The following is a 26900-nucleotide window of genomic DNA, read 5'->3' on the forward strand; positions in this document are numbered from 1 at the left end:
GAAATACATCGAGCTCCAAAATGTCCCTTTGGTACAACGATGGAGTGAGGACTCGGAGAGAAATCCCGAATACCCATATCGAGGCATTGGGCAACCATATCTTGCCTATTTTGCACTAGTAGCATGTCTTTTTGTTCTATTTATTGCCAATGGCGCTACACTGTGGAATGGATTTCACTGGTTGTCCTTCTTGTCATCCTATTTGACGGTATGTGATGAACTGCGTCCCTGCCAAGGTATTATGCTTTAACTAATATTCAATACTAGATTTTGGCATTTCTGGGGTTGTGGATACTACTTAAACTTGAACGAGCAGCAAGTTGGTCTTTCGTTGATCTCTCGGATGAGACTCAAGTGGTAGCAAAACTTCGAGGCTTGAACCGTTTCCGAGCGAGTCTCGCCCAGTCGCAAAGCTGACCTATGATATCTCCCAAATAACGAATCAAATAAATATATCATCAATAGACATATTTCCGTTTTTCAATGTCGTTAGAAACTACCAACACTTGGTTTTTATACAGAGCCCGTTTTGTCCCTGCGATCGTTACGATTGTCCGGGGCGTGCTGGCAAAGCCTCATATCGTAGTCAGTTAAGCGGTACTACTATATGTATAATGACTGATGTATTGCAAGAAATAATAATGTTGTGGAGGGCAGCGCGAGGTTGTCCTGTTGGATGCGGTAAGGCACGGTCAGGCCCTGTTAAAGCTGACACTTTGTGACTACACGAGGCACACTTCGAATATTTAAATAGATCGCACTTAATACAGGACGCGTATACATCCTATATAGCCTTGTTCCTCCAACTCCACAAATGGGACCCACCTGGACATTGCGCATTGTCCATCCACCAATCAAAGACTTGCGCGATGATTACCGGTTTAGGTTTGCTGTTCAGCGCACTAGTGAAAACAGTGAGAGAAGTCTATATAAGATCTCTCGAGTCGCCTTATTCTCGTCACCGATCCAAAGTTATAGACATTTTGCAAATCTACTGAGGAAAGTATCACCTTCTCTTAGCGTTGCTTGCGCCATGTCTGTTAAAATTGCCATCATCGGCGCAGGGCCAGCTGGCTGCATGCTCGCACGCCTACTCCTCGACAAACCCAACATAAACATAACAGTTTTCGAAGGCGAGCCATCGATCAATTTCCGTGCGCAAGGTGGCTCCCTTGACCTCCACGAGCGAGCAGGTCTCGCAGCTCTCAAGGCAGCCAACCTGTATGAAGAATTCCTGAAACACGCCCGCTTCGAAGGCGAGGCTCTTCTAGTATGCGACGAGAAACTCAAGCCATACATCAAAATCCCACCACAAGCCGAGAATAAGAGTACTGGGCGTCCAGAAATTGATCGCTCTGCGCTTCGAAAAATGCTGCTAGAGTCCCTACCATCAGGGGTAGTGCAGTGGAACCGTCGGTTACGTCGCGTCGGCCCGGGCGAAAACCAAAAACAAGATCTTGAATTTATGGATGGAAAGATTGAGCCCGGGTTTGATCTTGTTGTCGGGGCAGACGGCACATGGAGTAAGGTCCGCCCTGCACTATCGGACACCCAGCCTGAGTATGCGGGGATTGGAGGATTCTCTCTCGGCATCCCGAACGCAGCGCAGACCGCTCCAGAGTGCTCTGTACTACTTAAAGGTGGATCTGTGTTCGCTTACTCCACTGGATGTATGTTGGTAGGGCAGCAGCAAGGGGACGGGAGTATCGACGTGGGCGTATGGCGTGCCCGACCGGAAGGGTGGGAAGAGACAGTCGACTATGATTTGAAAGATGGCGCGGCAGTACGACAAGCACAAAAGCAAGAATTCGCCGTCTACGCGCCCGAACTACTAGAGCTTATTGAGAAGGCTGTTGACGAGCCCCATATGGCGGCTCGATCCTATTATTCGCTCCCGGTCGGGTTTCATTGGGACCACAAGCCTGGTCTCACGCTGATAGGCGATTCAGCGCATGTCATATGCCCCTTCACCGGCGAGGGTGTTAACCAGGCTCTCACCGATTCAATGCTTCTATCCCAAGCCATCCTTAAGGCCAAGAGCGCGGCGGATCTTGATCGTCAGATTCGTGTATATGAACGAGATCTCTTTTCTCGTGCAGCGGTTTTCCAGGAGCGAGCAGCCTTGGTCGCTAAAACCATGTTTTTCACTGAAGGTTCACCAGCCTCCACTATCGAAATCTATACCATGCAGAACTTGAAGAACTATCTCTCACCCACGGGATACTTCTTACTGTATCCTGTGCTCGCGACTGCGGTATATGGCTTCTTTTTTTGGCAAAAGCGATTTCGGCACTGATCGACTCTGGTCTTTATTCAAGGACCTCTGCGAGGAAAGCATGACCTGATTGCATTTCCAGCTCCTCATGGCGAAAAAGCAACAATAATGATTAATAGAGCGAGCTTGTATCTAATGTCCCTAAATAGAGAGAGGTATGGACATGCCAGTGCGAAGCCCGCCTAGAGATCTATTTCTCCACCTACAATATCTGATATAACTATATGTACCATTTAGACAGTGATATATGGACTCGGATAAAAAGAAACTTTAATACATGTACATACCTAAATTACAATAAATTCATTATTAGGTTATCTAACACCAACTGCAAATTGAAGTTCAGAAGCTCGAAGCTTTGAGATGTGAGGCACCTGGGAAAGCGTCAAAGGTACTTCACGTCGCAAATTATTGACGTGTCAGATCACCGTTAGGCCGTTTGTTCCCAGTCCCTGAACTATAGGTTTTATATATGGTACTGTACTGTGCTGCGTTCAGGGGGGAAATAGTTTCATTGATCGTTTCGAAACGAAAAGGCTGGATCATTCAGAATGCCGATCATTCTTTTTACAACAAAAAACATCCTAGGTAGGACTTTGCAGGCTCCAACGTTTCATTGGGCGAAAGATTGCCTTAAATGATAAATTCGCTGATTTGAATATCAATGTAGCCAATAACAAATCACCAAGTGGATTAGTACTTTTTCTCTGTGATACTGGAATTTTTGTTGGAGGCGCAGTAGCTGCTCTACAACATTTCAACATTTAAACGCTCACTAAAAACCTAGTATTACTTTGGAAAAAAATATCTCCATTGGAAAAATTAGCCTTCTACGTCCAGATGCTCATATGAAACACTGTGTACTCGTGTCAGAACCTTGAACGGTGGACAGGAAGCTACGTGACGTCGGTGGCACGAAATTTTAGTTAATCAAAATTAAGATTCTTTTGTGAAGGGAGGATCATTTGCAATTCACCCTTCTGAGTCAAAAACCGCTCGGTTTAATACTAATGCGACATGAATCACTGGCGTGGAGCTATTGAAGCGCCTGGATTCGAAAATATGGTTGAATTTGGGGAAATGGGGGCTGTTTGACCACTCAAAAAACCAACAAAAGAGACAAGTTCCAGTGGAGCTCCAATCTTGAAATCCTTTAGCCTTCATACGCGGCCACCTGTCACCAAATAGGTGGAATTGTTGGTAGGTGTGATCGACTAGATGTGACGAGAGGGGGCCACAACGCCCAACGGGAGGTGCCGGGCGGGTCTCAGGCCAACCAGCGGCCATAACGATGTGAAGCAGATGCATTAGCTGTGCAAGGACCACCCTAACCGACTAGCTCCTCGACGAACCTGAACTTATGAGCCAGTTATGAAAGAGTATCCCCGCGGGCCCCTAGCTTGGCCCCGCTCAGCCCATTTGGATCCCCACTCGGGCGGTCCAGCACTCCCAGATACACTCTCATCACACGGGTTTTTTCAAACCCCCCAAAGCTTCTGACGGACCTGGAAATGGTTCCTTTCTCTTCCTTCAGATCTGCAGTCGCATGTCGCTTTTTAGTGAATTGGCGCGAAATTCAGTAACCGAGCTTGTGCCGCATGCTGATCTCCAGGAGAAGCTGGTCTCAGCAACAACTTCCTAGACACACACTCTCCCACGTCCAACCTTGAAGCTTTTCTTGGATCCCCAGTTTCAGAATTTGCGATTCCCTCTGAGTCAAATTCATAGCTCAAAGCGGGCAAAGCTCTTGATCCTAACTATATAGACCAAGCGTCTCTTATCCAATCCATCGAGCCAAAATGAGTCGCCCGGTGCAGTTGGAAGACGCCCAAAGTGGTCAAAACCATGGCTGCAGATATTCTTACATGGAATCACCGGTAGAGGAACAGGGATGGCCTGAACAGCAAGCTCATGCTCCGACGTCGCCAGGACCAGTCCCCGCAAACTCCGGCCTACATTCACCGCAACACCATTACCAATACCAGCAACGCCACATAGCGATCGAACAATCCACACCAGTCCAGAACCAAGCTACCCAAATCTATCCCAATGAGAAAGAAAGACATCTGCAACAGGAGGGAATAATACCTACTTATTCGAAATACCCGCCACCAGACCAACATCCTGCCAACTTCGCTCCTTATGCTGAGCCTGCTCAGCCCCAACATTATATTCAACCGATCATCCACTCTCCAATCCACTCACCTATTCATTCCCCAATGCAATCGCCAATGCAATCGCCAATGCAATCTTCCTTTCAAGTGCCACTGGCCTCGCCAGTATATGCTCAACATGTTGTGCAATATCCGTATCAATACCAACACCAGGAACAATACCATCACCAGGAACAGCAGCAGCAGCAACAACAGCAGCAACAGCAACAGCAACAGCAACAGCAGGCATACAGTCAACCAGAACCACCAAGCTCCCCCGGACCTCTTCCCGTCAAACAAACTCTCGAAATTCCAAATAGAAGCAATACTATGGTTCTTGCGCCCGACGAAAATCCATTAAAGTCGCCCAAACTGCCTTCGTTCCCACCTCCGACCGCAAGAGACTCCCCGCAAGCGCAAGCGACAGAAGACTCAAACATATTCCACCAACCCGGACAAATAATGCATCCAGTACAAGAGGTCTACGGAGGAGGATGGAGCCACGGGATGTGCGACTGTTCGAATAATATCTGGGCATGTTTTCTGGGATTAATATGCCCGTGTGTTCTCTATGGGAAAACGCAGTATCGTCTCAACCGAAAGTCCAAACAAGAAGACCCGACCAACATGTTGGGATACGAGACTTGTAATGGATCATGTACCGGAATGGCTTTACTATGCGGATGTCAATGTAAGCGTTGCAGTTTCCCTCGTATACCCTCAAGGAATGATAACTGATATAAATACAGGCATTTTGACCACTATACAACGCCGGAGAACGCGTAAAGCCTATGGGATCCCAGGAGATACTGGGTCAGACTGTGTTCGGTCGACATGTTGTTGCTGTTGTACCCTCATTCAAAATGAGAAAGAGATAGTGAAGCGAGAAGACAACCGCAGTCGTGTTGCGCTGGAGAGGGGGGCAACTTTTACATCACCTTACATGGCACCCGCGCCGATGACCTTCCCCCCACCACCGAAATAATGCGGGATGTCCGACGTATACGGCTGTACAGTGAATATTGTTAGGCAATTGTACGTATAACGAAGATATGTCATAATCCACCGGAATTGGATTTGAAATGAATTTTCTATGTGTGTTATATCGGAGTCACCGATTGATGGCTATGAGGCAATGGCAACATACATCATCCCTGCATGCCACTGGAGGTGCGTGTTGATCATTAGTCTAGGCTGTCTTCAAGCGCTTGTGCAATTCGTGCATGTTGATAGAATTTTATCAGTCCCAACCTTATACGTAGATCCTCCGCAACCGAACCAATATGTTGGGTCTGTACATCAATGACCTGAGTGTCACCATAGCAAGCCAAAATTACTATCATTCTCCTACTAGCTGTGGGACCAGAAGCTATTGGAAGCCCTTGGCATGTGTGATAGATCCCCAAATTCTAAATGTGCTTGCGCCAGGCCTCCAGAAGCTCTCAATGCCTTCACGCGTGGCTGGGGAAGTCAAAATCCAGCGGGCCGGAGGAGTCTACTTAAATATCATGTAGATGTATCACGGAGATCATGAACCAAGTTGCAGGGACATTATCGTGCGATCGCACGATCGAGCGAGCCAGAACACCGGACTCCCTCAATCGTTACCGGAAAAGCTTATCCATAAACTTCCCAAGTCGGGGAGCAATTTAGCGACGATACCCATCTCCACATGGTACCCTTGCAAAAATGAATAGTTGTAGCCATATCTAAGGTCATTTAGAAGGGGCTATTGGCTCATTAATCGCCGCAAGTTATATGTCTATTCTGGGTGAATTACCCGCGCAGCTCCCTCGGCGACCATCGTGACGGAGTGGGGCGTTGAAAGACTGTCCAAAGTTAGCTCTAGCCACTCTGCCCGATCGAGTGCATATTGTGGCCCGTCAGGGCTAAAATAGTTTATGATCATCTTATCTGATCGCTTGGGTATTGTTTGTATGTCTTACCTTCATTCACATTTAGCAATTTGATGCAACTAACCTTATGGTAGTGTTATACAATGGACTCGGAACCCACCTCGTATATGTACGCCCTGACCAACTTACTGTTTATTTGAAGTTAATTTTTGATTATACCTAGTTGGTCTCTCTTTTTTGGACTCTCGCTAAAATTCCACTAGACATTGTTCACTGGCTCGATCCTTTACACTGGTTGCATCGCATGCATCAAACTATCCATCCTGATGCTCTACCGACGACTTTTCCCGACAAAGGCAATGAAAGCTTTTGTTAATGTTGTAGGCCTGATTTTTATCCTTTGGGCCGCATGTGGTATTCTCTCAGGTTGCTTTACCTGTATGCCCACTAAGAAACTCTGGGAGCCCACCACACCTGGTGCCTGCATGGATCTCGGAAAATACTACTATGGTCTCCAAATTCCAAACATTGTTACCGACGCCATCCTTCTCGTTATGCCTATGCACACAGTCTGGAATCTTCCCATCTCAAAGGCCCAGAAAGCTGGTCTTTCTGGGATTTTCGTTGTCGGATTCCTGTATGTTTTCGGTCCGATACCTCTATCTTCCACTGTATATTTGTTAACACTACACAAGGACTCTGATCTTCGATATCATTCGCCTGGTCGCTCTCATTGACTTATCCAAAGAGGGGAACGATATTACATGTAAGTGAATTATCTTCAAACCATGACCGGTAAATGATAACCTCAAGAAGATAATCAAGTGAACTCGAGTGTCTGGACCTGCATCGAGCCTGCTGTCGGTGTTTTAGCAGCTTGCCTTTCAAACACTCGTCCCTTGTTCAAGGTCATGCATGAGAAGGTCTGGGTTCGTCGCATCAGCAATAATGGCACCGCCAATGCCAGCCAGCAGGAAATCGCAGGCGAGAAGCGCGATTGGGAACACAGAACTCCTAGCCCCAACTGCGAGACCACCAACTCAGACTCTATACTTCCCACAACAATAGCCCTTGTTAAGTGATATCTCGTTACCGAAATCTTCAGACATGTCATGTCATTCACTTGAATTCTTTTGCCATATTTTCCTACTTTGAGGCGCTCTGCGAACGGCGCAGGATATATTCTTCTTTTCCTTTCACTCTTTTTTACCCACTACCTACTAGCCTCTTGATCTATAAATTTTGAGCCAATTAATTGTGTTGTGATTGATCTTCGTTATACCCTATCCCCCTTTTTGGTTTCTGTTTTTACTTCATGTTCAAGTTTACACTTAGATATTTCTTTTTTGGAAAAAAACGACTCAATAGCACCATAGTAATCAATCATACACCTCTTGGCTTGACCCTCAAGCAAAGGTTCAAGTTCAAATTTTGTTTTAAATATTTTCACACAAACAGCCGATCTATTTCACATGTTGCCGATAGTCTAAATAAAATTATCCAAGGCCACCACCCTTCATGCCAATCAAATATCGTCGTAGCCGGTGCCTTCGCAAAGGCCTTTAGCCACGAATCCCGCCAGAAAATATCGCTGAATCAAAAGCCAACATAGGAATGTCGATCAAGGCCCAGAAAGTTTATTGGTTGGATCGACGAGGAATGTGTTAAGCCCCTCGTGCCAAGCGAGTCAAATGGGAGGAGCCGACGCCCCATTAACTTTCCGCATGACTGATAACGCTGCGTACTGACGCGCGAGATCATGCGTCCCAAATTCACACCGCGAAAATAAAACCCTTGTTAGCCCCGCAAATATTGTTACACAGCAGGCGTTAAAATGCGAGGGCTTGAAGATAGTAGCGACGTTCTGATGCGTGTTGGCCAAAATGCCGGGGAAAGGGTGAGGCATGGCTTGGATGCTTTTCTTAATTTTGCGGCTCGCGATAACGTGCTCGAGGTTGCTTTGGGTTTGATGTAAGTTGAATAAACCGCCTTTGTCGGTTTTTGTGGCATGGGTCTTGGGTCTCTTAATGATTTTGTACTAATGTTAAACTATAGAATCGCTAATGCATTTACGAAAGTCGTAACTTCATTTGTATCGGATATCGCATTACCGGTTGTTTCGCTTCTTCCCTTTTTGAATCGAAACATGGACCAGAAGTTTGCTGTCCTATCGCAAGGACCGCATTATGACACTGAGAAGGGCTATAATACAGTTAAACAAGCCAGGGATGACGGCGCGCTTGTTTTGGCTTGGGGGTATGTAAAGCAAGCTGTCAATCACTCCCAAAAGACATATTCAGATCAAAGCAAAGAGCTAAATAGGACTTACTGACATCGAGCGCAGAGGATTTGTCGAGAACATGTTAAACTTCCTGGGCGTTAGCTTGACCCTCTTCGCCATCGCGCACCTCTATATGCTCGTTTCTCACAACAAAATAATCAAACCTACGGTGCGGTGCAGATACTGCAAGAAATACATTAGTGTAGAGGTTAGTACTTCCTATACATCTTCTCGAATGAATTGAAAATTGACAAGAACACAGGCTTCGCGTTGTCTCAACTGTTCGAGTTGGCAAGATGGTAGAGAGGACCTACCCAAAGATGCCAATGATAGAGAAGATGAATACAGCTTATAGAGAGCTCATTTCATTGAAGCTACCAGATTCGTTTCATCTCATCTATTCTCACATCTGTTTGCTATTCTGTAAATTGCACATTTTATAATTTGTTCAAGCGCCCATCAACAGATTGTCTAAGGAAGGAGGCATTAATATCTTGAACTCGAGCAGTACCCGCCAATGCCATGGTACGACTCAGTTCGCGCTCCAAGATATTCATCACAGTCTCCACACCTTCCCTGCCTTTGTAGCCAAGACCCCACAATACAGGCCTTCCAACAAGAACAAAGTCCGCACCAAGTGCCAGCGCCTTAAAAACGTCACTTCCACGACGTACGCCTCCATCGAAGATGACCGGTATTCTTCCCTTCGCGACGTCCACGATTTCAGGCAATGCTTTGATTGTAGATGGAGCGCAGCCTAGCTGGCGCCCGCCATGATTAGACACTACAATAGCGTCTGCTCCGTGATCAATTGCAGCCTGAGCATCTTCTGGTGCCATAATTCCCTTCACAATAATTTTCATGTTCGTTGTGCGGCGTAGGAACTCCATAGCTGACTTCCATGTAAGCGAGGAGTTGTATTCTCTGCCATCAGCCTCGCGAAGTCCCTCGTCGTATTGTTGTTTATTTCTTGCATCCATCATCACGCGGTTGAATGTTGGTTTTCGTGAACTTGATGAGTTGTTCTTTGAGTTTGCCAATGTGATACCTTCGGGAAGAATCAATGGTTCTTTTCTCTCGTTGATGCGATTTCCAAGCACTGGGCTGTCTACCGTGAGGACAAGTGCCTGGTACCCAGCAGCTGTGACAAAATTAGTAAGATGAATAATTGAAACTAGAAAGTTTTTGAAAACATACCCTCTGCCCGTTTAATCAAGGGAACACTTAGTTCTAGCTTAGTGTGGAGATAGATTTGAAACCAATATGGCGGGGCTGGGCTCGAGGTCTGTTGGCGAGCAAAGATAACATCCTCGAGGGAAGTAGTGGAGTTCGAAGAAAGCGTCATGTTCACACCCATTGAACTCGCCGCTCTGGATACATCTAGCTCGCCTTCCGGACTAGCCAGTCGTTGCATCGCGGTGGGAGCGATTCCTATTGGAATTGGAAGCGTTTGACCAAATATCTTGACCGAGGTATCAACATGAGATACATCTCTGAGGACCCGTGGAAGAACGTACAGACTACATTGTGTTAATGATTTTTGGATTGAAGGTATATGAAGATTTGGTCTCACCTATCAAAGTCTGTACGGTTTGACTCTAGAGCCCGTTGATCATCAGCACCACAGGAGTAATAGTTGTAGGCTTGAGAGGGAATTTTTTGTCGAGCAAGATCCTCTACTTGATCAATAGTAATTGGATCATCCTGAGAAGGCATTGGACTCATTTTTATTATGAAGGCGCTCAAATTGAAGTGTTTGGAGATATTGAAAACTCAATTTCTCGCGATGTTGACAGTAGATAAGGGGCGGAAAATTATCCGATATCGGTCCCCTCATTTTCCCCCATTTAATTTGTGATTGTCCCCGCATCAGTCGAACATTTGAACCTCGTTGATTTTAATCACTTTCGACCACTTGCAAATCTGTCTAATTCAAGGTGCTCTTTATGAAAGAAAAAATCCAAGTCTTCATGCCTATCGTTCACATTGTTCTCTTTCAATTCAAGCCAGATGTCGAGGCTTCAGTAATCAACGATGTATGATGCCCATGTCTGCACGAGCGGCTGCGTCATCACACACACAAGAGGCTAATTTTACTCAAGACATGCAATCGTATGCTCGCATTGAAAGATAATTGTCTTCATCCGACATCTCAAAAGCCATATATCGAGACATCTTCGGGTGGGGCAGATAACTCCATTGAAGGAATTCAGGTAAGCAGAGGCCTGTGATCCTCTTTCCAAGAAGAAGGGCCAAGATTCGATGGAAACTTGCTTATCCGTGTATCTCATCTCATAGAAAGGAATTACCCATGCCTTCGTTGTTCAGTTCGCGACCGCAGAAGATAGAGACTACTATGTTCGAAGCGACCCAGCGCACCAGGAGTTTGTTCGGAGCGTAGGCGGAATTATTGAGAAAGCTCAAGTGATCGATTATACGCCTGGAACGTTTTAAGTTACCTATTATTAGATGAATGACCTCATGATCAGATGATCAAGCTTGGTCTTTAGCTTGAGCTGGAGCCAATTGAAGTGTAAAATCTTGATATCAAGCAAAGGGGACCATGGCTGGCATTCAAATGCCGTGTGCTTCATCACAATAAGAAATGGATCAACATCCAACCGCAGGCAGACAAGTAAAATAATCTAAGCCACTGCACATCACTAGGCTGATCTGGGGTAAGGACCTTTAAAGCGGAATGCGGGAGCTAAGAAGATGCCGACAAGCCAAGAACTATACGTAATAAGAACCGGAGTACCCCGACTGAGCACCTATAAATCACGGTATCCCCTTATTATATTGGTGCCAATCAAGAAATTGAAGATTAATATTCTCTCATTTCAATTATTGAATATCTTACATACATTCAAGTTGAAAAGAAACCACCAAAATGCGTTTCTATTTCTCCGTTCTTCCTGTATTTCTCTTGGCCTCCCACGTTATTGCCGGCGATATCGATGCCAACGATGTGCCTTCTGAATGCAAAGATGTCTGTGCTCCAGTAGTCAGTATAACATCCTCTTGTGACAAGAAAACAAGTGAAGATGATACTGCCGAGCTGAAATGCATCTGTGATGATCCCAGAGCAGCTCATAGTCTCCCACTATGTGATGCCTGCATGACCAAGTATGGCAAGGATGGCAGCGATAATGGTTAGTAAATTGCGCTTATTTTCTTGTCTTTATATATCCTGGTTTGCCCCATGCTAACTTTATTCATCGAGCCACTAGATGCCAACGACCTTGTTCGTTCTTGCTCGTTCACGACAACCTCTTACGATAGTACTATGGCTGCATCGGCGACTTCCACTTCTGTTATCGCCACTGATACTACCGGTGGCATGTCGGGAACTATGACTGATAGCATGATGAGTACCATGACTGGCAGTATGATGAGCACAGCGACTGGCGATATGATGAGTACTATGACTGAAAGTATGACCGGCGATATGACAAGCACTGGAGCTATGGGTAGCGGTACCCCAGCCGGGGGCTCGCCCAGTGCTGCTCCTACCTCTTCTTCAGGGGCAATGGGTAAAACTGCTGGTCTAGATACCGGTCTCACTGGACTAGCCATTGGTGTTTTGGCGCTTCTGGGCGCTTGAAATATCACTTACTGAGAGAGCTAGATAGATCGAAGAACACTAAATTGAACAGAAAAAAAGGAAATCTACTATCTAGTTGAAGAAAGACTTCTGCCTGTAATGACTAGCTGCGTGTTCATTTCTTTGATAAATTTAAGTTATTGTAGCAAAGTAAATCATAAATTCATTCCCAGCAATTCCGGATATCTCATTGAAAGCAATTTCATAAATCAGTCTGCACCAGCGTAAGACCCTTAGATAGTTCGCTGCGTAGTTCCATGGGTGTGGATATCAGAGTCCACGCGAGGATCGACCTTATTCGCCAAGCCAGAAGAGTGAGGACCAGTAGTAGCAGCAGTCGCCGTGTTACCGTAGCTGCTTCCCGCCATAGCCTGCTGACGAGCACGGCCATCCATATCCGAATCAATGCGGGGATCGGCCTTGTTGGCAAAGTTTGATTTATGGGGACCAGCAGTTCCTGGTGCTGGACCGGTACTGTAGGTGTTTCCTGCACCAAAGCCAGCACGGCCATCCAGATCCGAGTCAATGCGGGGATCGGCCTTGTTGGCAAGGTTTGATTTATGTGGACCGGCGGTTGTCGAGGCAGGCCCGGTGTTAAGAGGATGGCCTGAATGGAGGGTAGAGTCGCCGCGGGGGTCTGTCTGGTGAGCTAGACCTGCGTGGTGTGTACCAGTAGTTGTGGTTGGTGGTGTGGCGTGGTGGGTTGTTGAACCAACATGGGTACCAGCGGCTGTATGTGCTGGGGTGTGGTGGGTTGTCGAGCCGAGGTGAGTACCGCCAGTTGTAGCTACTGGAGTGGTGTGGTGGGTTGTCGAGCCGAGGTGAGTACCGCCAGTTGTAGCTACTGGAGTGGTGTGTTGGGTTGTCGAGCCGAGGTGAGTACCGCCAGTTGTAGCTACTGGAGTGGTGTGGTGGGTTGTCGAACCGACGTGGGTACCACCCGTTGCAGTTGCTGGGCTGTGGTGGGTTGTGCCACCGACATGAGTGCCGGTACGGTGGTGGTGATCCATATCAGAGCTCACTCTTGGGTCAGCTTTGTTGGCCATGTTGGAGCTGTGGGGGCCAGTAGTGGTCGCTGTGGTCCCTGTCGTTCCAGTAGTGGTACCAAGAGGGTGTTGATGGGTGGTGTTCGTAGCGGCTGAGATATAGTTAGCTTGAATTGTTCGTTAATGTCAAGTAGTTATTACGAACCAGCATTACTATCAACACGAGGGTCGAGCTTGTTGGCTAGGCTCGAGTTGTGTGGGCCGTTGTTGGCAGTGGTACTGCTGGTGCTGGTGCTGGTGCTGGTGTTGTGGTTGTGGTTGCCAGTGCCAGTCATGACCTCTTCGGCTTTCTTGAGGAGACCCATTATGAGTAGTGGAAATTGAGATTGGTGTGAAGATAATTGATTTGATATTCAAAGTTGCAAGTAGATGAAGATAGATGGTTGATAGATAATTGTGGCCATGAAGTAGGATGTTTATATAGAAATTTATTCAAAGAACTCGATCTATGATTTCTTGTACAAGAATTGTACAATTATGACGTTTTAGTTGAACAGTCATGATGGATGGAATGTGCAATACGACTGAAAAGGCAATTGATCTTTCATTGTACAGACGTTGTTTGGATGTGCCGTCGGTGGCGTTTGCCTAACCAGTTTTGCCACAGGTTCATGCAGGAAAAACAAGAACAGGTACTTTTTACCCAGCTACCAATTACTGTTTGGCAGGGCTAGCCAATGTCATAAAATATCAAAAAGAAAGTAAATACCAACACTGTTTATTTCATCATCATTTCGTAGATTCTGCTATATGCTCCTAAATATAGTAAGGGGCAGTCCATACAAGAAAATAGTAGAGGGGTGACATAAGAGAGTAAGAATCTTGTAATGATGACCAGTCTCACAAAGAATCTCACATGCTCTACCTGGGCAGCAGTACACCAAGATTCAAACTTCAAGTTATTCAAAGCTTCGACCGTACTGAACTCGCCGTGGCACCGGTTCCAGTTGATCCTATAAGTCCCCCATCAACAACAATATTCTGTCCAGTGATATACTTCGAAGCCCGACTAGCCAAAAATGCCACACAATCAGCAACATCAAACGCATCCCCCATACTACCCTGCGGTACATTATGTTCTGTGATCTTCCTGTAGATTTCCCGATCCTCGTCCGATTGGCTGTTGCCTAGCATCTCCAGTAAAGGCGTATACACCATCCCCGGCGCAACAGAGTTCACTCGAACGCCTCTCCCCGCGTACATAATCCCACTAACCTTGGAAAAATGGATAACTGCCGCCTTGGCTGATGCATACGCCACCTGCGGCTTGCCAAGGTACCGCATCCCAGCGACCGAGGCGTTATTGACTATCGAACCCGATCCTTGTTTTTCCATTATTGGCAACACGGCTTTGCAGGTTAGAAAGACCGTTTTCAGGTTTAGTTGGATTTGTGCGTCCCATGCTTCTTCGGTCATGGTACCTGGGTCGCCTGCTCGGGTTCCGCCGACATTGTTTTCGAGGATGTCGATTCGGCCATGCTCGTTGATAATGCTATCAATTGCTTGCTTGATTTCGGAGTCGTTTGTTGCGTTGAGTTGGATTGCGGTGCAGGATTGTTTTGGGGAGTAAGAGTGGATTCGGGATGCTGTACGTTGTGCTGCTTCGAGGTTCACGTCGCAGGCGATTACTTTGGCTCCTGAGTCGGCTAGGACTTTTGCGATTGCTGCTCCGTTGCCCCAGGAGTTGGAGTTGGTGTTGCCTGATTGTCCTGCTCCTATCACTACGGCGACTTTGTCTTTTAAGTCGGGGTATATAGGGGATTCATCTCTAGAGTGGAGCTTTAGTCTCCTATGTCTAGGACGAAGTGGAAGTATTCTCACCTAGAAGCCATGGTGAGTAATTTGTGTGGTGTTTCAGGATTATCGTAATATTGTGTTCTATGTCGATGGGTTGTCTTGCTGTTGTGGGGGAAGTCTTAACAACTGTCTCGGACTTGACGCCGAGTTTACATGCCCAGCCAGCATAAGTACATAGTAGTTCAGAAAATCGATTTTCCCCGCAGTTACATATCATCGCTTTCAATCCTATTGGAGACCTGATTGTTGAATATCGGATTACTTCTCTTCCCCGCCCGGTGATGTGCCGGTGTATGAAATTGCTTCAAACCGAACAACACGAGGCGTCGTCATAGAGAGCCCCTATCTTCTACGTAAAAAAGCAGTTCTGCTGCGATTTCGGAGCACGTAGGCTTTGTAATATCAAGTGTCCCTTGCGTGCTACTCCATAAGGTAATCAGACTTTTTTCTGCAGTGGTTTCATTCATGTTGATTGTTTACTGTCTCTCCCCAACCTCAATCGTATACCCAGTGACAACCTTGGGAATACTAGACCCTGAGCCTTCATTCCCATGATGCTCTTGTCCACACCTTCACTATGAGTCTAACTACGAAGTGTCTCATGCCCCCATAAAATTAGCTTGTCTTCTCCACCCTTTCTAAACAATCCCGAGTGTGGGTCCGAAATTGCCGGCGACGGAGAAAAGCGGAATCATTTACCCACAATTACTAGTACATATGTAGCTATACAGATGAAGTTTTGATGATTATACAAACAAGGAGCAGAATCATCATTTAGTAATGTCCATTGGCTATCTCAAGACTCCAGGCAAATGAAAATAAAATCATTAAAACATAGCGAGAAAACACAGCCTGATATATTTGTGTTCGCCTTGAATCCCATCGGACCTGAATCTATCCCACCAAAATTTACATGCATACCCCCATCATAGACGAAAGAACAAAGCATCCCCTTCTATCACAACAAGAAAAAAAAATACACAGCTTTGGAGAAGAAGATAATTAGCTGTAGTTGTCGAGCCCAATATCAAAAGAAAAGGTTCTCATAGATATGGTATAAATACCCTGTTGACACGGGCATTGGCGAGTTGCTGCGCAATGCTTAAGTGGTCAACTTGGCGGGGACGGCCTGGGAGGCAGGAGCGCCGGAGTACAGGACGATCAGAATGACCGACAGGACAGCACCGCCAGCGATAATCCTGGCCTTGCCAGGGTTGGTGCGTCGGTATTCACCGACCTGAAGGCGGACATCGGTAGTGAGAGACTGCATCTTCTCGGCACCGAGCTTGTAGTAGCAAAGACCACCCAGGGCAATGGAGTATCCGAAGAACTGCAGGGGAGTGACGGGGTCATGGAAGATCATCATGGAGGCGCAAACCAGCAAGATGTCCTTTAGGATACCAGCCATGGTCAGGACGACGGCGGAGGTCTTGCCAATCAGGAGAACAACGGAGGCGTTGAGCAGGAAAGCAACCAGGGCGTTGACGAGGAGCGTGCCAACACCGAGGCCGTAGATGTCGGCCATGCTCATACGGGGAATGTCAGTGAACAGGGTGACGACACCATTGGCGACGGCACAGGCGGGTGCGTAGTAGTAGAGAGAGACCAGAGGGTCCATCTTGAATTCAGCGGAGCTCAAGAGGCGCTGGACCATAACCAGACGCAGAGCCTCGAAGATGATACCACCGACCTGGATAAGGAAACCAAGCATGTCGAACTGGATCTCGCCGAAGGAGGCAATCACGACACCAACGACAATGATGGTAACGTTTCCGAGGGTCTTGAAGTTGGTAGGGGCGATACCGAAGGCCCAAGTGGCAAGCAAAGTCACGACGGCGTTGGTGGCCTTTGTAGTCGAGGGTCAGTTATATGTCTGGGCATAGGCATTTAGAGTATGTAGCAAGACTCACCTTCAGCATCTGAATGAAGGACACACTAAGATACATGTAGGCCAGGTTACCACAGATCAGACTCAGACTGAACATGATACCAATGGGCACAATGGCGCGACTATATCCCCGAAACATCAGCATTGGTTTGTCATATTAAAAATCCGTTCGTTTGTAAGGTGCGGCACTCACGCGTAAGTGCTGGGGTTCATTGGGACCTTGTGGCGAGAGTCAAGAATGTTGGTGAAGCGAGCCAGACCCTGGGTCATCGCGGTAGCGAAAACCATATGCCATGTTGTCAAGAACAGTGCTGAGCGGGAATAAATATTAGAATCGTGGTTTTTCCTTCAAGATCGGCTAGAATGCATGTTGAAGAGAGACCAGGGTATTCAAGTGGCGAACTTACGGAAGTCTAAGAACGGATTCAATTAGCAAAGAGTCCAACAACGAGATTCAGGAGCAAATGAAGACTTACGGAACTGGGCACGATCCAAAACCCATTTGTTGAACAGAATGACACTGGAACTCAGGGCAATCCACAAACTAGGCCAGTCTTAGTATGAAGCGAACAGGGGATGGAATTGTTGAGAAAGACCCACGCAATGTAGAAACCTGGGTGCAAGCCCTGGTTAGGAGCGGGAGCAGCGTTTCCGCCCTCGAGCTTGCGTTCATCCTGAGAAGAGCGACCGTTTGCCATGATGAAAATGTATGTACCTGCAAAGGAATGACTATGGTGAGTTGTGCAGGAGAGAAAAATGCAAGCATTTAGGGGCTTAGGGGCAAGATATGATCGTCGTGGGCGGTGTGGATTGGCGGTGATGGTGATTGGCCAGAGTTAGAGTACACGTTGACGCGGCGTGGAGCCCCCTTGTGTGTGTTTCAGGTTTTGCACAGGGTCTTCCCGTGTTGCTTGTTCCAGGCGAAATCTTGCTAGTGCACGGAGTAGAGTTTTTATTTTATTCTAATTTTTATGTTATTGCTTTTTTGTTCACCCCTAGAAGCAGATGTTCCTTTTGGTTGGACCCCTTTTTTAAGGCTGTGGGCCACTTGAGATCTCAGCCACGCTGAATTACAGGTCATTTTAATGATCTTCATCTACCAAACGCACACTTTACGCGAGGGTTTTTATTTTAATTTAAAATTTATAGAGAAAAAAAAAAGAAAATTCGACTTGATATCACGACATTCCCTCGATTTTATCTATGAAACAGGCTAGACGGCTAATTTAGCAATAGTCCCCATATCACTTCACAAGAAGACGCTTGGGCCAATAGGAGATAATGAATTGCCGATACTACATCAATCGATACATAAGGAATACTCTACATAGGTACATAGGCTACGTACCTTACTTATCATACAAGTACTTAAAGCACTTCCAGGTATGCGCCCAGAGAAATTCGCAGCCGGATAATATCCCATAGTCAGATATCATGTTTGAAAAAGCTAAGAGAAAATTCTAATCCTCGTAGGCCATTTTGAAGTAACTGCGAACATTAGTAAAGCCACCGAGGCAAAGGCAATAGAGACTTACCTTTCATGTAGTTCCGTTGGAAACACGCAGACAACGCGCTCTCTTTTGTCATAGTAGCGAGCCCTGTTTCCCTTTATTGCTTCGGCTAAAAGCCATCCGTTGTCGTAACATTCTTTGATACCCGTATCGTTTGGGTCGAAGTCGATGGCTTTTTTTGCGACGACTATGCGCATAGCTTGAATAGCCTCGTGTGAGACAGATGACATTGGTAGGGAACTCTTGAATTGAAGATTGGGGATTTGGCCGACGTGCTCTAGGTCATTGAGACAACTCTCGACTTCATCTTTCCCAAGCCTGAAACCGGCATTCATCAGTGGATCACGAAAAACCTGAAGCCAAAATTAGCAATATTCATAGAACGGACAGCCTCTTTCTGAAACAAGACATATTTACATGATGTAACAACTGTAGAATACCATTCACCGCTCCAGGATGCCCTCTCGTCACTTCAAAGATCCTGTTCTCCGCAGACAGCTCTAAACAAATCTTCGGGTTGCGGATAGCAGCAGTGCAATAGCGGCGGATGACATCGTCGAACTCAACTCGAGTGAAGAACAGCCCAAAAGGAGGAGAGTCCCCGGCTGCAGATGGTAAGACCGATACTCTGTGTCGGGGAAAGAAAGGGCCGGATTGAAGATGACCGAAAGACTCTTGATCCGTCCCAGAGAGTGGGCTCCCACCACAAGAAAACAGACAGATTCGGGCTTTGTACTGACGTTGCAGGGCCTTCAACACGAAACCCTTCCAGAATTCCATGTCATGAAACGATGTCTCCGCGTCGTCAATGATAAGCACGTAGTCGCCTACTTCAATGAACGATGGGACATTGAATCTTTGGTCTTGCTTGTATCCTGCATCCATAATTTTGAGCTCGTACCTTGCGCGGCCTCTCCAGTTATCGAAAAAAAGAACCGTTGTATTGAGACTCACGTAGTGAGTTTTGAGAAACTGAGCAAGGATGGTTTTCCCAGAGGCCGGAGTGCCTCTGACATGCACAACGCCCACTTTATTGAGAGTCCGCGCGAGTTCCTGTACTGTGTGGATTCGAGGTGTTAGGAGTGGATCAATTGAGGGCAAATTGTCAGCTGGAGCGAGATGAGACTGTGACCAGTACCCGTAGGGTGTACCCATGTTGGAAACTTGAAGCAACTTGGAGGCTATGTCAGACTCGGACGAGTAATGGGGGATTCTGTAGGCGAAGTGAAAGAATCAAAACGAGGAAATCAGCGCCGGCCTCGGGAGGAAAGATGTTGCTGTAGACTCGTACTACAGATGAGAAAGCATTATTGTTTCGGTTCGACCTTGGAAATTGTCAGGTGCGAAAACTTGAAGTGAGGAAAGAAGTTCAGGGATGGATCTTTGTTTGGATCACAGTTACTAGTAGTAAGTCGTTGGTATATCCGGAGCACCAACCGCACTTGCCTCAACCAACAAACTTACATAGTATAGTAGATATAAATATGCTACATATACACCTGGGCATTTGACAACTTGGACTCAATATTTTCTGTTTATCCCAACATTATTCTATATTTAATCATTGAGCCTTCAAATATTTGCCAACAAAAAGCAACGAGAATATAAATAAGGAAATGGCTGGCAAAATTTCTGATCATACTGAGCCCAATTTGCATATGTAGTATCGGCTGATACCTATGTACCTAGTACTCCAGGGCTCTGAGGGCCCCAGGGTTCATACATAATATTTCCACGCCCCAATACATAGTAGGTACCATGGATCCAATCAATGTATCGTTCCGCTATGAAGTCAAAGATTCCCCACAATCGGAATTTATCCTTCTCAATCCATTCTTCAGAGAGAGCGATATCCGTATAAGTGCGGCTCCTGCATAGGTTACATTATTATATGATGTAGTCTGCATGCATTACACAGCCTCTCGCGATATGCATTTGGGACGATCCAGGCGTGCCCCACACCCAGCCGGAATAAAGGTATTTGAAAACACTAGAATACGCTAACAAATAGTGGTTTTCCCCAGTAAAATAGAATTACGTAACATTCTTACCGTACACCCACGCCCAAAACGGTAAGGCGTCAATCATATAGAGTGGGTCTTGGCCGAAAACGCTAATCTATGGATGGCTGGATGGATAGATCATATGTATCAACATAATAGATCGGCCGTTTCCAAATTCTATGTCAAAGCGGAGTAGGTTGTAAGAATGTTCAGGAGGTTTTTCAAAAGATGAGAATGCTGCAGAACCCTGATGGAATAATTCCCCCTTTCCCCAGTTCAAGCCTCGGCACACTAAGCGTGGATTGCAATCTTCAATGATGTCCTTTTACTCCCTAAAACTCGGGATATTCCTCGGTTTGGTAGTTAGTGCCCCTTTAATTCAGGCATTTGGCGACTCACCATGTCGATGCTTTCCCGGTGATGAGTGCTGGCCCTCAGTCGAGACTTGGGATGGCTTCAATCAGTCTGTCGATGGACGCCTTGTCGCAACTGTGCCTCTCGCAACTCCCTGTCACGCTCCGAATTACAATCTCCTAGAGTGTGAGAGTTTAAAGAATGGTTGGCTCTTGCCAGAAGAGCAGTAAGTGGTTGTTTTGGCTTGGATTATGTGAAATTAATTACTGATAACTAGCAGCTATAAATCCTCATCGTCCTTTATGGCCCCATTTTTCACAAATGGAACCTGTGATCCGTTTCACCCCATCTCCAAGCCGTGTACCCTCGGTAACTTTGTTCGATATGCAGTCGATGTCTCTACTCCAGAGCATGTAGCGAAGACATTGCAATTCGCGACAAAGCATAATATTCGTTTCATTATTCGCAACACTGGTCATGAGTGAGATCGCCCTCTATTTTCAATATACTTCTCTTTTATTTTTTGTTTCCTTCTGATATATTTTAGCTACAATGGCAAATCAACTGGTGCAGGCGCCCTTTCGGTCTGGACACACCATCTAAAGGAGATTGAGTTCAAGGACTGGAAAGATGAACATTACACAGGGAAAGCTGTCAAGGTTGGTGCCGGTGTTCAAGGAATCGAGGCCTATGAGGCAGCACACGCCCGTGGTCTGCGTGTAGTAAGCGGGGAATGCCCTACTGTCGGTATGGCTGGTGGATACAGTCAAGGCGGAGGACATTCGACCTTATCATCAAAGTATGGATTGGGTGCTGACCAAGTCCTCGAGTGGGAGGTTATTGACGGCAATGGGAGATTCCTCGTTGCAAATCGCCATCAAAACACTGATCTCTTCTGGGCCTTATCTGGCGGAGGAGGAGGTACCTATGGTGTTGTTTGGTCTATGACATCGAAGACCCATCCCGATAGCCGGGTATCTGGGTTCAACCTTACATTTGCAGCTCTTGGTATACCTCAAGATACCTTTTACAAAGCGGTTGAGTTCTACAATGCTCTGCTGCCTTCTATCGTTGACGAGGGAGTTGTGAGCTTGAACGTGATCAGTAGCGTGGGTTTCGCTATCATCCCTATGACTGGACCTGGTATTCATCTGGAGAAACTCGAAAGCCTCATTCAGCCCTTTCTCGATGAGCTGAAAAATCTTGGAATCATTTATACCTACCAAGCAGAGGATTTTGGGTCTTATCTTGAGCAATACAGTGCTCAAATACCGCTTGTAAAGGTCGGAGTGGATATGTACGGTTCCTGGCTTCTTCCCAGGTCACTTGTCCAAGATCCCAAGAGCAACAGTGAGCTGACGAACTCCATTCGCTCCATAATTGCCAAGGGCTCTACCTTTTCCACTGTTGCTCTTAACGTGTCGAAGGAAGTTGTGGGAGATGTGCACAATGCTGTGAACCCTGCGTGGCGGAACGCAATTGCCCACACATTCATAACGACCAAATGGGAGTTTGATCAGCCGGAGAAAATGGCCGAGAACCGTAAGCTTATGACCAATGAACTGGTCCCTAGCTTGAGCAAACTAGCACCCGAGTCTGGTGCTTATTTGAACGAGGTATGTATGGGTCTTTCGGTTTCTGTCTTGATCTATGTTGAATTGTGCTAACTAAATTATTTCAGGGTGATTTTAACCAGCCTAATTGGCAACAGGCATTTTATGGTGATAATTATGCTACACTTCGTGGAATCAAGGCCAAATATGACCCCCACTCTCTCTTTCACGGACTGACGGCTGTTGGATCCGATGAATGGACTGTTTCGGAAAATGGACGTATGTGCCGGGCATATGGTCCTTAAAAGTTAGATTATAATTGTACATAACTCGATATTCGGTTACTATTTTTAATCACCATTGAAAGTTTGAAATTTGCATTGAATATAGTAGTGGATACTTGATTCCTCAATACCAGTAGACCAATATGCATATAGGCAAATCTCTAGTATACTATTTTACTAGATAACTATGGATTATGTGTCGACAGTAGCTTTGAGCTGCAATTTCTGTCGTATGAACTTGAAAATTCCCAAAATAGCATCTGCTGTCTCATGGTACCGAGCCCATGGCCCAGTTGATAACATCGCTTGTTCAATAAGCTCATTGTAGTCCGGCACAAGTGAAGCGAGAGCCGGTGTATCCCTTGCTATTGACAAGACAAATACCGCTGCTAGCAACCTGTTGAAATGCGATGTTAGTACAAATACTCAGGCTGATTTCAAGAGTCCAAGAATAAGACTAACGCTTGCAATCTTAACCATACTGAATATGTTCTCCTCTTGAGAAGAGGTACAGATGCAATGATGAGATTCCGACAAGCGTCCACACACGCCTTGCAATTAGCCATAGCATAATCACTTGATGGAGTCTCTTGAAACTGTGCAGCAAAAACGAGCCATGGTCTACAAATGACGTGTGTCGCAGCGTGGTATCGTGATCGGAGTTGACAGTCCTGTAGATCAAGGGTATTTGGGACTTGAAGATCTGGTTTGATAGTATCTGGAAGCGAGTCGAACCACACAGCAAGCTGCCTCTTGAGCTCTAAGTTCACGGACTCCAGCGAAGCAATTGATGAATGATGGCTTGAACTCCTTGGGTCATCTGTGTTTCGTTGAAAGGCGATTATATTGAGCTCGACTGGTTTGTTTGAATATATGGTACTATGGATGCGATTAAGAAGTTTTCTCATGGAGCACATCGCGAGAAATTTCAGGTTGATAGGATCAGCTGGATCGGTAAATTCTGGAAATGGCAGTCCATCTACCAGGGCTTCTATTCCGCTGCGAGGGAAATGAAACTCAGCAAGATCATCGCTTAAGATGTCATATTAGTTAGTAAAATTCACATTTTCTATAATGATGGAAGGTACTTTACCATTCGAGTATGTAGCATGCCCAAACTATCCGAATTACCATAGTATGTTTTCCGGGTGGAATTGCCTTGTCTTGTACACTGCAACTACTTTCAGTTCATGGCTAAAGAGAATAGAAAAGACGAACATACTAAGACAACGCCAATTGAGCCGCTGTTGAAGCCGAATGTATGCATTTCCAAGCTTGAAGGGGTCGGCATCTGAAACGAAAATAAATAGAAGCATAAAGAAATGCTAGCGGCATGTTCAAATCTCTTGAAAATGGGGCCGTCTCCATGCTGTTCAAGATTTGATGAGCATGTGCAAAGTATTCTGTGCCATTACCAGTCTGTGAAGACTCCATATCAAAGTCTGCGTTAGGATCCGCACAAATTTCACCTAAAGCAAGCACCACGAGACAAATCGCTGCAGATATGTTCGACTCTTTATTTTGTAGAAAATTTTCAAAAGTAACCAAAAACGGTCCATGCTCTAGTATGGGGAACTGAGAATGCACATGAGTGAAAAAGCTAGATATCAAAAGGTCGATCATCGTGCAGTCGGAATTCAATCTTTCAATAATCGTCACATACGACAATCGCGGAACCAAGGGTCGTAGTTTGCGCCCTGACTCCAGTATCAAAAAGTAATCTTGTGGATATTCACCAACAAGCTTTTGAATTTTGTCAAGTGTCAATAAATTTCCCGTGGGGGTTTGGTGTCCCAATGGAATGAGGAGCGGTCCATCTTCGTTATTATCGTATCTCATTCGCACGTTCCTAGAAGGTCGGACTTCATGTATGAGAGACGAGTATGCCGGGAAAGCAAGAGGATCATATGGCCTCTGCATATGAGATGGGCTAAGATTAGAAGGATCCGGAGCACTTGGACTAGGACCACTCGCAAGTAGACGTTCAGATATAGTCGTGATCATTGTTGACTGTTGTCTAACAAGATTTTCCAATTGCTCTAATCGCTCTAAAATTTCTTGAGTCTTATCTGCCTCAGATCTGTTTTTTGAATTAGCGTCTCATTACTTGGTACAGGGTGCGATAATTTCTAATACTTTTCATTTGGTCCTTCTTGGTACTCGCATTGGGCTCCGGCATTAGCACAGAACCCGCATGACGGTCGTTCACCATCGCATTTGCGTTTCCTGAAAAAGATTATGATTAGGCATCCTGATAACTGGATAAAGGTATTAACTAGGCTTACCGATGTCTACAGAATTTGCAGGCAATCTGAGCTCGTTTTCGGGGGAACTCCATTTAGATACTTGCAGATGCTTGGGGGGTTTGGTGGAGCGGGGGCGGGAAAGCGGGAGAGAAGCCGAAGCTAACGACTGACTGCCAATCGATCTTAATAATCAAAGCAGACTTGTTTGTTGATGTACGAAAATCTATCTACCCCAAATATTTGCTAATGTGTGACGTTCCAGCATAGTTCACATGTCTCAGTACGGGTTTACTCCAGCTAGTCGGAGCAGCTGGTCCGTATACTCGGGCTCCTCAACCGGCCTAGTCCGATTGCGTGGATCCACGGCCCCATCAGGGAGGTATATGATGTTATCGCGGAGCATAATATTGTCATGAGGCCAGTGCGCCGTTGCCCGGAACGATCCAAACGCTTCTTTCTTTCGTTCTAGAGCCTCTTCGGAAGCTAAGCTGGCTGGCGAATACGATACATAGATGACCGTTCGAATAGTATTACTTTGGGGGGTTGGCTCACCACCCCAGTGGGCAGTACGTGAATCCCATAGGATCAAATCGCCAGGCTCTGCAAGGACCTTCATGGGCTTGACCCCACGAGCCTGGTACCATTCCATTTCCTCTTCGCTGAAGAATCTAAAATCTCTTTCCTGCCAAGTTGATGGATCAACTTGGGTGTCAAAGAATTCATCAGACAAGGCGTTAGATTTGGGGAGCAAAATCAACGAGCCATCTTCGGGTCCTGCATGGCTGAGATTGATAATCCCTTGGATACAGTGGAGACCGCGGCGAAGTGGCGATTGGTCCACATGAGGCCATGGTGCCCTAGTCGGTTTATTGGGCAGAGTGATATTAAGACCATCGAAGGAGACGAGTAATTCATCCGTGCCCCAGATTTTAGCAAATGCCTCTAGAACCTTCGGCTCCAGACGTGCCTCCCACATAAACTTCTCGTGTGCAACACTGTAAGCAAAGTAGTTGTTGGCCCCACCTGCAATTGGGAGATTTTCCTTGGTCCATGTCGAGGGATTGTCGTAGTCAATATTCGGGCTGAGATCTTGAAGCCAGTCTAGCGACTGCTGTTGATAGTATTTCGCTTTCTCCGGGGCTATCGCATTTTTGATGACGACGAACCCTTCAGATTCAAGTTCATCTCTGAAGTCACCATAGGGGCCTTCAATCCTGGCTCTGGGGTTAGTCATTGTAAATTCAAGCACCCTGGAAACTCTATACATGATACATACTTGAAGGGTGAGCGATTAATCGGTTTGGTCACGGTCTTGGTTGTAGTTGTAGTCATGTTCGGAGAAATAATTTACGGCGCTCGGTTTGTAAGATCTCCTGGGTTTCAATAAAAACTTTCCAATGATTTGAACCTTGAAAACGCGTCCCGAGGCGGCCTTTATACCCCAACAGAACTGAAAAATTGACAATCTCCTCGGCGTTATATCGGGACATTGCAGATCTGACCCATACATAGTGACAGCGGATCTCAACGGATAAACGGGCCACCATCCCACCTAGTAGCTCCAACCACAGTCTAGCAGACGAGAGTTTCATGCAATGTTGTATCTGGCTTGAATCTAGCGTGGATTTTAGGTTAATAGGGTGCGATGTGGCACTTGGACTTGGCTCAAACAGCTTGGGTGCAGCAAGTCTCATCTTGGAAGATAAGTAATGGCTGTATTCTGTATAAGATGTGGTCATTCGATCTCGTCTAGAAGACTTCGCCCTATCCGAGACCTTCTGTAGTGCATTTTTTCTTTACTTATTTTGGTTTGGAGGCTACTTGTAGAATGATCTTTTAAGTATCTTTGTTCGTCACTGTAGTGATCCAAAATATCTAAAAATACAATTTATGCAAGAAGTGTTCCAGAACAGACTGGATAACACATGAAAACAAAAAGAATACATAGCTCCGCCAATCACCCGATTTCAAAATCAGATTTAGGGAGATATCAGAAGGGAAACATCGCTCAATATGGTCCAGACACCAATTATAACAGAATATCAAGGA

At 46.0% G+C, this 26900-nt stretch overlaps 13 protein-coding genes across 13 annotated transcripts; 7 read left to right on the forward strand and 6 right to left on the reverse strand.

The window, feature by feature from the left end:
- Positions 1-1033: 1033 nt before the first annotated feature.
- Positions 1034-2296, forward strand: N7478_004979 (FAD-dependent oxidoreductase; the record flags this gene model as incomplete). Its single annotated transcript, XM_056921193.1, has 1 exon — positions 1034-2296. The coding sequence occupies one exon, from the start codon at positions 1034-1036 to the stop codon at positions 2294-2296; it is 1263 nt and encodes a 420-aa protein (XP_056779230.1).
- Positions 2297-4074: 1778 nt separating this feature from the next.
- N7478_004980 (DUF614 domain protein) lies at positions 4075-5413 on the forward strand (the record flags this gene model as incomplete). Its single annotated transcript, XM_056921194.1, has 2 exons — positions 4075-5119; positions 5178-5413. 2 exons carry the CDS (start codon positions 4075-4077, stop codon positions 5411-5413), a joined length of 1281 nt encoding a protein of 426 aa, XP_056779231.1.
- Positions 5414-6724: 1311 nt separating this feature from the next.
- N7478_004981 (uncharacterized protein) lies at positions 6725-7366 on the forward strand (the record flags this gene model as incomplete). The annotated part of the gene is made up of 3 exons (XM_056921195.1): positions 6725-6921; positions 6980-7050; positions 7101-7366. 3 exons carry the CDS (start codon positions 6725-6727, stop codon positions 7364-7366), a joined length of 534 nt encoding a protein of 177 aa, XP_056779232.1.
- Positions 7367-8118: 752 nt separating this feature from the next.
- On the forward strand, positions 8119-8920 carry N7478_004982 (MscL family protein; the record flags this gene model as incomplete). The annotated part of the gene is made up of 4 exons (XM_056921196.1): positions 8119-8255; positions 8340-8540; positions 8629-8773; positions 8828-8920. 4 exons carry the CDS (start codon positions 8119-8121, stop codon positions 8918-8920), a joined length of 576 nt encoding a protein of 191 aa, XP_056779233.1.
- Positions 8921-9002: 82 nt separating this feature from the next.
- On the reverse strand, positions 9003-10281 carry N7478_004983 (alpha-hydroxy acid oxidase; the record flags this gene model as incomplete). The annotated part of the gene is made up of 3 exons (XM_056921197.1): positions 9003-9706; positions 9763-10085; positions 10139-10281. 3 exons carry the CDS (start codon positions 10279-10281, stop codon positions 9003-9005), a joined length of 1170 nt encoding a protein of 389 aa, XP_056779234.1.
- A 254-nt stretch (positions 10282-10535) lies between these two features.
- Positions 10536-11019, forward strand: N7478_004984 (Dabb family protein; the record flags this gene model as incomplete). Its single annotated transcript, XM_056921198.1, has 3 exons — positions 10536-10601; positions 10668-10778; positions 10864-11019. 3 exons carry the CDS (start codon positions 10536-10538, stop codon positions 11017-11019), a joined length of 333 nt encoding a protein of 110 aa, XP_056779235.1.
- A 436-nt stretch (positions 11020-11455) lies between these two features.
- On the forward strand, positions 11456-12169 carry N7478_004985 (uncharacterized protein; the record flags this gene model as incomplete). Its single annotated transcript, XM_056921199.1, has 2 exons — positions 11456-11717; positions 11796-12169. The coding sequence occupies 2 exons, from the start codon at positions 11456-11458 to the stop codon at positions 12167-12169; spliced, it is 636 nt and encodes a 211-aa protein (XP_056779236.1).
- Positions 12170-12402: 233 nt separating this feature from the next.
- Positions 12403-13520, reverse strand: N7478_004986 (uncharacterized protein; the record flags this gene model as incomplete). Its single annotated transcript, XM_056921200.1, has 2 exons — positions 12403-13307; positions 13361-13520. The coding sequence occupies 2 exons, from the start codon at positions 13518-13520 to the stop codon at positions 12403-12405; spliced, it is 1065 nt and encodes a 354-aa protein (XP_056779237.1).
- Positions 13521-14118: 598 nt separating this feature from the next.
- N7478_004987 (SDR family NAD(P)-dependent oxidoreductase) lies at positions 14119-15047 on the reverse strand (the record flags this gene model as incomplete). The annotated part of the gene is made up of 2 exons (XM_056921201.1): positions 14119-14983; positions 15037-15047. The coding sequence occupies 2 exons, from the start codon at positions 15045-15047 to the stop codon at positions 14119-14121; spliced, it is 876 nt and encodes a 291-aa protein (XP_056779238.1).
- Positions 15048-16114: 1067 nt separating this feature from the next.
- Positions 16115-17598, reverse strand: N7478_004988 (sugar phosphate/phosphate translocator; the record flags this gene model as incomplete). Its single annotated transcript, XM_056921202.1, has 6 exons — positions 16115-16858; positions 16923-17022; positions 17094-17211; positions 17308-17313; positions 17377-17444; positions 17501-17598. 6 exons carry the CDS (start codon positions 17596-17598, stop codon positions 16115-16117), a joined length of 1134 nt encoding a protein of 377 aa, XP_056779239.1.
- Positions 17599-18360: 762 nt separating this feature from the next.
- On the reverse strand, positions 18361-19566 carry N7478_004989 (uncharacterized protein; the record flags this gene model as incomplete). Its single annotated transcript, XM_056921203.1, has 3 exons — positions 18361-18388; positions 18436-18764; positions 18829-19566. 3 exons carry the CDS (start codon positions 19564-19566, stop codon positions 18361-18363), a joined length of 1095 nt encoding a protein of 364 aa, XP_056779240.1.
- A 1162-nt stretch (positions 19567-20728) lies between these two features.
- N7478_004990 (FAD-binding oxidoreductase) lies at positions 20729-22626 on the forward strand (the record flags this gene model as incomplete). The annotated part of the gene is made up of 4 exons (XM_056921204.1): positions 20729-20994; positions 21049-21249; positions 21316-22384; positions 22450-22626. 4 exons carry the CDS (start codon positions 20729-20731, stop codon positions 22624-22626), a joined length of 1713 nt encoding a protein of 570 aa, XP_056779241.1.
- Positions 22627-25128: 2502 nt separating this feature from the next.
- N7478_004991 (phytanoyl-CoA dioxygenase family protein) lies at positions 25129-26183 on the reverse strand (the record flags this gene model as incomplete). The annotated part of the gene is made up of 2 exons (XM_056921205.1): positions 25129-26065; positions 26128-26183. The coding sequence occupies 2 exons, from the start codon at positions 26181-26183 to the stop codon at positions 25129-25131; spliced, it is 993 nt and encodes a 330-aa protein (XP_056779242.1).
- Positions 26184-26900: the final 717 nt, after the last annotated feature.

Source organism: Penicillium angulare, assembly GCF_028827245.1.
Source record: "Penicillium angulare strain IBT 27051 chromosome Unknown utg000004l_segment0_segment0, whole genome shotgun sequence".
Lineage (NCBI taxonomy): Eukaryota > Fungi > Ascomycota > Eurotiomycetes > Eurotiales > Aspergillaceae > Penicillium > Penicillium angulare.